The following is a 10640-nucleotide window of genomic DNA, read 5'->3' on the forward strand; positions in this document are numbered from 1 at the left end:
CCGATTTTTTACAATTGTTTTTCATCCTCACGTCTATTAGCCATTGTGTCGAGATACTGTATAGACTTATCTCGAACTGGAGTCAGTAGGATCTGAAAATGCCACTGTCCTAAAAAAGATAGATTTCAGATGGAACGGAGCTAAATTTCCCCTTGTACTCAAAGAGTTGTGTCCAAAGAAAGCGGAGAGGAAAACATAAGGAGATTTGTGCGTCTCAAAATAAATAGGGCGTTTGATTCATATTGATTTTGGTCTACAGATTAGCTAGATATGAATCCTTCTGTTGGTGCGAGAATCGGGTGCTTATAAATGGAATAAACTCCCTTTTGTCTCTCCCGCACTCTTTTACTGACATCAGTTCAGCTAGTTCTATAATTTCAAACAAGTAACGGATCTGTATATGAGGTGGTTCCGTTTACGCTTCAGATCTGCTGGTAAAGTGCTCATACCAATCACCTGATCCCATCTGAGTTAGGAGCCTGCAAAGATGGAATCCAGGGGGGGGGAGATAAACAGAGGAGAGAATTTCACAGTTTGACTGAATGTCAGGGTGAAGATGATACAGTAACTGCGGACTGATTAACTTCATTTTTCGCGTATGAAATTACTGAGTATATCAAGTGGTGGTTAAACGGTGCTTAGCAAAAACCAGTAGACCCAACAGCCACGTAGCTGGTTACACTTTGATCCGTTGAGAAACACTTGGTTCTTCGTGGATATTCTCAGCTAGGTTAAGTTTACACGCCGACTCTGTTGAAAGCGTTCACAAAATGCTACCTCCCTGCCCACTTCAGACATCTTTGGGTGTACTGCCAGAAGACTAACTTACAGTTTCGGCTTATTCCAATCAACAAATGATCTTATCGCACAGTAGACTGATAAATTTCGTTGGAATAAACGTTGTACGATCTTCCGCTGCGACTAACTGGATGAGAGATCCTCCATATTTTTGGGGCAGTGAACTAAACTAAATGAGAACACAAGATATCTTCAAAAATGATTGACTTACATTTATTCTAGAAGCAAAAAAGGTCACATGCACCTGTCTCTAATTTAATCCATGCGTACTTCAAGGTCACTATCGCCAACTTTCTGCCTCTCATTTCAGCTGGGTTCTGCCATTCATGTCATTTCAGAGGAAGAAAGTTTACGTGCAATCGAAGTGGCTAGAGCCGAATGTCTAAGAAATCGATCACTTGATGGTAAGCCAATCCAGCAATTGGATTTTGCAATTATTATGAAGGTAGACTTTGAGTTTCGAAGTAAATTGGGTTGTCATCCCTAGAGATACAAACACTGAATTGCAGTCATTTTTATTGATAGGCCAATTTCCCGCCTACCAGGGAGACTTTGAAAACCAGATGGACCAGGGACGAATTCGGCGGTTCAAATTATTCTCAAAAACTCAAAATAATTCTGGTCCGGTTAGATTGAATGAATGTAGTTCAAAAATGAGAAAACGTGAATACTTGCTGATTTTTGCAAGAGGTGTTGCTACGAATGTTCAACTAGACTTTCGTACAGTAGATTTAGAGTGGTCAGCATGAGGCTTTGCAAATGTGTGGACTAATACGACAGGTGTGGTAACGTGGGTTTATCCATTAAAACACCAACCGCATGGCTAAATTTTTCCTTTGATATTTTATGGGAGAATACGTTGGTAAGAATGTACACCTCTTCAAACCACTTAGTTCGTGATTTTAGCCCTTTGCGTTTCCGTTAGCTCCACGGATTTCCAGACGAAATAAGATGACGTTTGGGAAAAGAAATAAAAGGTCACCATGCAAACAATGCTGGAAAGACTAGGATATTTTTGTTTGTTTATGAATAAGTGTGACTGTTTTGAACAATTCCTTGGATATACGTAGTTTGGTGCCTTGTATGAGTGTAACAATAAAAAACAATGTTACTTTCTTACTTTCAGTTCCCTTCATGGAGCAGTTTTGATGATTCATTCAGATTTGTCGTCGGAATCGTAGCTTCACCAGACATTAAAAATTTCAATTTAAATATCCGGTACAAGTCTTTATACATGTGATGTCAAAGGATAGGATGCATCTCCGAACCAACGTCTTTCCTGGATTTCCCTCTGGTATCTATTCTTGGAGTAAGGGTGTTAGCCCGTGGAAATGTTGCACCAAATGTTCGTGAAACGTCAATAAACTATTTTTTGGCAACATATTGAGCAGAGTTTGACTAAAATCAACCTATGACGCAACCACTGTACAACTCCCAAAGGGTATTTCTAACTTACAAATTAGTTCTTGTTTTAACCTCAAACCAAGCCTCTCGATATTCTTGTTGCAATGAATAGAGTCTTCAACACCCTGGAATAGTTTCAGAATTCGTTTAGTTAGTTTAATTAAGTTTTCTTCTAGGCATTAATCATTTGGCGTGCGTCTTAATTTAATAGGTCCATTACGACTGCAACCTAAAACTGGATATGTGAATATTGCACACAGTGAGGCGTTCCGTTGTAGTTGTCAGAAAAAAATTTCTGACATCTAAGGAACAGCTTCAGAGTGAGCAATGCCAATTCAGAATAATTCCAAAGAGTACAAAACGCGTCCCGTTTGTAATCAGTAGTATTCAGCGACCACCACTATCTTTCAGTACCCGCCGGATTGGCAGAAGATTCTGGTAAAGCTTTCCTCATGCAACCTCACGACATCTCATACATGTCCCACTATCATCATATTAGACGAACACACATTCAAAACCTGCAAAGAACAGCCAGGTGGCATAGAACTGGAGGTGCTGATTGTACGAAAAAGGGCAAAATTCGAGTGAATTCAGGCTAAACGTGTGGAAGCAGGCCAAACAGGAGGATGGAAAAACATAAAATACCCAATGTGGGTTTCCGAGACGTGTTTGTAGAAGTTTATTCCACCTGAAGTGGCGACAGCATTTGAGATAGGACGTGAATCCAGACCTACAGAAACCGTATTGAGAACGGCCCGGAAATTGCGACAATTTTACATTGGCTTATACACAATTACCAGGTTGAACCTTAGATTCTTGCTCATTAGCCGATGGGAACTTCCGATACTTAAGTTTCCATTTGAAGATGACCGTATACGAGCAAGTGACTTGTTGGCATAGTCTTTTTGCTGTCACTTATGGGTCACAATCCTTAGCTGTGTTTGTATCTACCCACCGAAATCACCTGACTTCATCAAAACGGAAGTTGAGATGTGTAATTGGGTTTATGCTGGGCAGCGTCAATTGCATTTGTCTGATGCTAGATTAAAATGAAATTCTTAAAATGACGTCATTTCCATCTGGGCAGTTGCTTGGTCGGTCCGGCATACAGCATGAGAGGTAACTTAATGCAGTTAATAACATGCAAACTCCATTACTCTGCTTTCATAGCCAGAATTTAGGTTATGTTTTTGGGAATGGAGGCCACAATCAGGGCACTATTGTCTAAAAATTAACATTCAGGCAACTGCTGAACACAGTCTAACATACCTATCAATTTGATGTACCGATTTGGTGTACGAGTAACTGCTCCATCGTTGTTCTCTACAAGGTATTAGTTTTTCACAGCTGAACTGTGAAAACGATGAAGAAACGAGGCAGCTTGTTCGCGAATATGATAAACTATGAATTCGGGCTTATGTTCCATTAAAAGTCGGTATTTACGGTCACCTCTGATTTGTATCACCGTAAAGTTGCAAAACAAACTCATGCTACCTTACAATCGTGGGTGTTACCTTTTATATCAACTGGGATTTTGAATGATCACACGAATATGTATGTATGTATGTGTGTATGTATGTATGTATGTATAGTCTTAAGAATACCTGGAATACCGAGAGCTCGAGCAGTTGTTGGCAATCTTGGCAAACAGGTCTAAAGCTACTAAATGTTCCACACACTGAAGCATGAATGAAGAATAAAACCCTGTATTGGTTTCAACAGTTCTTTATTCTACGATGTCTCATTCTTTCACTTAAACACCAGTCCAAATCTGGTTAAAGCTTAAAACCATTCAAAATTTTTATCCACGCAGTTAAAAGTTCAGTCGAACCCTAAAACTGATTCTGCTGAATGAATCAGACTGCCTGTTTTAGAAGTCCGGTTTGTTCAATCATTACCGTGTTGTCTGTTCAGAATTCCATTGAAAGTTTGAAAAGTGACGAAATGGGATTCTTGCATTCACTTCAGAGAAAACGTTGCTCACATTAGCCTGTGACTAACCGCGACTTGTACGGTAGTCTAAATAAATAATCGGATTGCTACTTATTGTTATATCAGGTGTCGATCAACGTGTTTCAAGCTGAAGCGTGATGCATAGCGAACGTGCGGTCAGCTGCAGACTCCAGAGCCACCATTATTATAAACTGGCACACGGCAGCCGCAATGGCACTGGCGTAAGTTACACACTGCAGTAGACGCTGGTTCAAGAGGATGTCAACAGTTTGTACAAGTTCGCAATGTTGTGCTAAACCTGAATGCTCCAAATGACACCATACACCACGCTTGGTCCACCAGGTCAACTTGAGGGAAACTCGAAAAATCGAAGATGAAAATCACGTGAATGAGTTGATCGGGAGGAGCAGTCAATCGGGAATTTACGAGAAAGAAAACGCTAATCATTATGGGTACTGCGTTAATCCGTACATGATTGATTATTTGCTTTGTACAGAAGACAAACGCATACGCCAAAATCAAACGAATTTCACCACTGCCTCTCAATGGTAGGTACTGAGGGACTGATTCAAGGAGGAGGTTGATGCAGGACACCTGCTGCCAGCTTCAAGGCCCGTAATAATTAATCTCGCAATAATTATGAGAATCTCTGGCCGAGATCACTGGACCTTTAACAGTATGAAGTTATAACGTCATTTGATGAAACTGGATATGCTGTATTACGTCACATAGTTACGTCACATAGTTATAGCTAATTCTAAAAATACGCAGTAAAGTTAAGTGACGACCAAGAAATGGATGCGGCCAGTTTCAAGGCCCTTAATAAGTAATCTCACAATAATCATGAGAATCGCTGCCCGAGGTCACTGAACCTTTAACAGTATGAAGTCACAACGTCATCTGCTGCCAGCTTCAAGGCCCGTAATAATTAATCTCGCAATAATTATGAGAATCTCTGGCCGAGATCACTGGACCTTTAACAGTATGAAGTCACAACGTCATTTGATGAAACTAGATATGCTGTATTACGTCACATCGTTTTAGCTAATTCTAAAAATACGCAGTAAAATTAAGCAACGACCAAGAAATGGAATGAATATTTTCGGATGCATCTCAAACACAGACAGTCGAGAATTGGTTTCACGCACATCCACACTAACAAAGGTTATAGGAAGACTACTGCATGTGATGTATAATTGAAATAGGAAGCTTTTGATTTTCGATCTGTCAACGATACCTCCCATAGCAACCCAGTGGGAGACGTTTCTCAGTATAACTTTGTGAATGTGAGACACTGGGTGTTAGTCTGTCCGAAATACGACTTACCCAATATCACCAAGGTCACCAGATTTTTTTCTGAAGTAGAGAAACGTTAGAAGTACAGAGCAATTTGACCAAAATCTCAGTCATTTCTAGGACGAATTTTAGTGTCGTGGACTCAAAACATGTTTGTTGCCAGAATTTGTCACGAAAACGAAAGGAATAAAATCGAAATATGCGTTACTCGTGGATGACAATAGAGTAGGCTCCTAATAAAAAACGTTGAATTCGGAATACCAGGAAAAACAAGAACTTCTGCAGTCCAAATGACGACTTCAAAATGGTCTGAATCTGCTGGGTCACCGAAAGAAATCACTCTTTTTATCATCCAAGAGTTCATGTACGACAAATGTTTAATACGCGCTTTTGGTACCCATCAGATATCCTATTTGAGGATTATCAATAGTAATGCAAGCGCTACTCGATGATTACGGGCTGTTATTTTGAAACGTCCATCAGGTTATAGTGCGCTACTTGACTGCAATTAGTGGACAACTATACTTGGTGACAGTGTTCTCGCTAAACGTGTGCAAAGTGAAGTTGTGCTAGGCTGAAGGATAAAGAGCCAAGGTATGCGATACATCGGGTGGGAAATCTAACACTACTTAGTCGTCTAGGTGAAATTTTCCAGGGTTTCAAATGTATCTGTATGCTGTTAGGAAAGTGAGAGGGTGGATTGTGTGATGTCCCATTCCATTAGGTTGTATCGTTTCAATGCTTCTTACATGTCCATTTTGAAGAAGTGAGGGGTCAGTCGGAAGCCTTAGGCTAAGGGGCTTGACCTCCATGAGAGCTGAGAAATAATCGTGCTGACCACTGACCACGCTGTTCAGGTAGTAAGAAACCATCAAGTAAATCTTACAACCATGTCAATATAATCGAGTACAGGGTTCTGTTCAGTCATAAGCAAAATTAACATCGTATTTTTATAGACTTCGTTAACGAGAAGTCTGTGGTACCCTAATGAAAAAGTTCAAAGCTTGTGACTGATTCTAGGATAACCTCAACATAATGAAGTTCTACTTAAAACTTCCTATAATCAGCTTCGCAGTGATAGACGTTGATGGAGCAGAAAACACTGGTAATTCGCTCAGTAACTTCCCTCATCAAGTCACCAGTTTAACCTTTGTTCACGAACTTTTGCTTTTCTCCACAGAGCAAGCAATGAGGGGAAATCAAGATTTCTGTCTTGCCGAATTCGCTTCAGCAGTCTGCTGGCCAAGCACACCTGGCAATCACACTGTGACAATGCCTTGCCCGCATTATGTGCCAGGCGTTCGCAAACACGGGCAAGTTTCGCGACGTTGCTTTTGGAGCTGTTGATGATGCGACTAACGGTAGTGTCGGTCATTGGCGATTTAGTGATGTTGAGTTTCGGGATTGTTTGGCGGTGGTTGAATCAAGCTCAGTGAGTTCGGTTTCATTTCTTACAGCAATACCCAAATATTTTGCCGTCAGATAATAATGATTGCTCCCTGTTGAGTGAACCAAAGAAGTGCTACAGTTGTATCCCATAGCATGCATTCGTTAATGCACTCATTCGATTGTTTCATTTGACGTTTAGTGCGAGTGTAAGAAGGTGTTTACTAGTAAATACATGGATATTTTAACTTGTCCTGATAATTGTATGTGGCTGGTTCGGTTTCAAGATTGGTACTGGGGATCGATTAGGTGGAAGTGAGAGGGTGGATTGTGTGATGTCCCATTCCATTAGGTTGTATCGTTTCAATGCTTCTTACATGTCCATTTTGAAGAAGTGAGGGGTCAGTCGGAAGCCTTAGGCTAAGGGGCTTGACCTCCATGAGAGCTGAGAAATAATCGTGCTGACCACTGACCACGCTGTTCAGGTAGTAAGAAACCATCAAGTAAATCTTACAACCATGTCAATATAATCGAGTACAGGGTTCTGTTCAGTCATAAGCAAAATTAACATCGTATTTTTATAGACTTCGTTAACGAGAAGTCTGTGGTACCCTAATGAAAAAGTTCAAAGCTTGTGACTGATTCTAGGATAACCTCAACATAATGAAGTTCTACTTAAAACTTCCTATAATCAGCTTCGCAGTGATAGACGTTGATGGAGCAGAAAACACTGGTAATTCGCTCAGTAACTTCCCTCATCAAGTCACCAGTTTAACCTTTGTTCACGAACTTTTGCTTTTCTCCACAGAGCAAGCAATGAGGGGAAATCAAGATTTCTGTCTTGCCGAATTCGCTTCAGCAGTCTGCTGGCCAAGCACACCTGGCAATCACACTGTGACAATGCCTTGCCCGCATTATGTGCCAGGCGTTCGCAAACACGGGCAAGTTTCGCGACGTTGCTTTTGGAGCTCCAGTGTTGATGATGCGACTAACGGTAGTGTCGGTCATTGGCGATTTAGTGATGTTGAGTTTCGGGATTGTTTGGCGGTGGTTGAATCAAGCTCAGTGAGTTCGGTTTCATTTCTTACAGCAATACCCAAATATTTTGCCGTCAGATAATAATGATTGCTCCCTGTTGAGTGAACCAAAGAAGTGCTACAGTTGTATCCCATAGCATGCATTCGTTAATGCACTCATTCGATTGTTTCATTTGACGTTTAGTGCGAGTGTAAGAAGGTGTTTACTAGTAAATACATGGATATTTTAACTTGTCCTGATAATTGTATGTGGCTGGTTCGGTTTCAAGATTGGTACTGGGGATCGATTAGGTGGAAAATGTTCCCTTATGTAGTATTCGCACTCCGTGTTTCTACGAATGAGTTTGCAAACTTTGCCTATTTTCTACACTTGCTGTTCTTTTGTAATAGCGAAGAAAAACAAACTGTGTGCTAACTATAAAATATATTTCAACTGGACTCCCATGGTACACAGTGACTTCTCATCCATTGGTAAAGCCACAACCTCGACTGAAAAAAATACCTGGCTTTTCCACAGATATTCACGGCTGAACTATAAGCTATTTGAGACCGTTTTCTGGTCGCGCTTTGGAATAGGTATGCTTCTATTTTAATCTCTAAAACCTGTCCACGGAGAGTTGACATTTTCCCGTACTAGGCGAGTCTCCCAGAAACTATTCGCCTGTTTTTTTGCACGTCTACTTTAAAAGTTATTCGCAATAGTGAAGTTTTGATTATATCTGAAAATTCGACTGAACTCCAAGTGAATCTCAAATTTTACTTTGTAAGCTAATCACAATATCACATTGAATCTGGCCGATGGAGCACTATAAGTCATTTTGGCGAAAGCTGTTTGACAGCTAATGGCCAGTTTTTCATTCATGAGGCTCGCTGGGTAGACTCAGTTCCGGAGCTTTCGTCGATTTCACGTTCCAGTTGAAATTTAAATGGACCTGGTTCACCTAATAAACTTATCCACAAACAAATTTGGCTTTAACTGAGGACAGCTGAACCTTAGCTGCATCTCCAGTTTATAATATTCTTCGGCTGAATGTTTTGAAATTAGTGTGTTTTGACCAATTGCCATGGTTGCGCGGTCCGTCTGAAATGGATCATCTATCGACGTCTTACCAAGATCCATTGTTTGCGTCTGCGTGTTTGGAGAACTGGGACAAGTTCACCTCGTGGTGTTCAGGCAGCACATGACGATTATAAAATTTAGGGACTGCTTCTACCTGATGAGTCCTACCTAGAGCGGAGGTGGTCATGGATTGTTAAATTTTTCACCAAACTTCGTACTACTAAACAGAAGTTTCCACGATATCTCAAATATCATACCAAGTATAACATGGAGTCGCCCAAGCGCAGCATATTAAGGTGATACGTATAAGAAATCGAGAGATCCAACTGAGAATCAAGTGAGCCCCCCCCGCTAAAGCCAAATTAGTTTTTAAGCGGATGTAGTTTGTCTGGGCCAAGCTTTTTCTCAACGAAGCTCCCTCACATGCTTCGAAAGCTGACAGGGTAACCATATCCGTGTAGGTTAAAAATGTCAGCCACTAAGGTGATGGATGATGCATATTGCGCCAAACGGCTTTCCTCCCATCTCTAAAACGACGTCAGCTTCACGATGATTAGTTTTAGACACTATTTTCAGATTCAAGTAAATCTAGATACCATTACTGACATGTTAAGTATACTTTTAAAGTCAATGTGTTCGGGTCACATCTATAATTCATCAATAGAACTCTGAGATCCTGGGGGATATAAGGAATTGTGGAGAAGACCATGGATTGCTGAATTTTGAAAGAAATTTATCGAAATCGGCGCATATGTAGCCGGTTTTATTATTATTTTTTGGTTAGCCGGGAAAATCAAACGAAGCCAATTTTTTGGCTACATCGGTTAATATTTGTCAATCACCGACCGATGATGTTACTCAGATTAACATAATGATGACGAAGAAGTATAAGTTCCTGCGTTCCTCAAGGGCTATTGTTGCCTTTTGGAGGATTCTTATTAGAATAATTATCGTATGGGATTGTCGCATTTCCAAGTTCCATAATTTTCCATCAAGACTCACTAGACTTAAAATTAACTCATCCTGTTTGAGCAAGATTATGAAGATAATTGACATGAATTCGATCCATGGTTAACGTTTAGTACGAGTGTAAGAAGGTGTTTACTACTAAATACATGGATATCTTAACTTGTCCTGAGAATTGTATGTGGCTGGTTCGGTTTCAAGTTTGGTACTGGAGATCGATTAGATGGAAGATGTTCCCGTATGTAGTATTCGCACTCCGTGTTTCTACGAATGAGTTTGTAAACTTTGCCCATTTTCTGCACTCGCTCTTCTTTTGTAATAGCGAAGAAAAACAAAGTGTGTGCTAACTATAAAATATATTTCAACTGGACTCCCATGGTACACAGTGACTTCTCATCCATTGGTAAAGCCACAACCTCGACTGAAAAAAATACCTGGCTTTTCCACAGATATTCACGGCTGAACTATAAGCTATTTGAGACCGTTTTCTGGTCGCGCTTTGGAATAGGTATGCTTCTATTTTAATCTCTAAAACCTGTCCACGGAGAGTTGACATTTTCCCGTACTAGGCGAGTCTCCCAGAAACTATTCGCCTGTTTTTTTGCACGTCTACTTTAAAAGTTATTCGCAATAGTGAAGTTTTGATTATATCTGAAAATTCGACTGAACTCCAAGTGAATCTCAAATTTTACTTTGTAAGCTAATCACAATATCACATTGAATCTGGCCGATGGAGCACT

At 40.4% G+C, this 10640-nt stretch overlaps 1 protein-coding gene across 1 annotated transcript in view; it reads left to right on the forward strand.

Annotated features, from left to right (window-relative positions):
• Nucleotides 1–1108: 1108 nt before the first annotated feature.
• The window catches only part of T265_15635 (hypothetical protein), a gene marked incomplete at both ends in the record, with an annotated part of 35931 nt that continues 26399 nt past the window's right edge, over nt 1109–10640 (forward strand). The window contains 2 exons of the mRNA XM_009178823.1: nt 1109–1202; nt 7646–7902. Of these exons, the coding sequence (XP_009177087.1) occupies nt 1109–1202; nt 7646–7902 (351 nt within the window). The remainder of the gene's footprint in view (nt 1203–7645; nt 7903–10640) is intronic.

The sequence above is a fragment of the Opisthorchis viverrini genome (assembly GCF_000715545.1).
Source record: "Opisthorchis viverrini unplaced genomic scaffold opera_v5_675, whole genome shotgun sequence".
NCBI lineage: Eukaryota > Metazoa > Platyhelminthes > Trematoda > Opisthorchiida > Opisthorchiidae > Opisthorchis > Opisthorchis viverrini.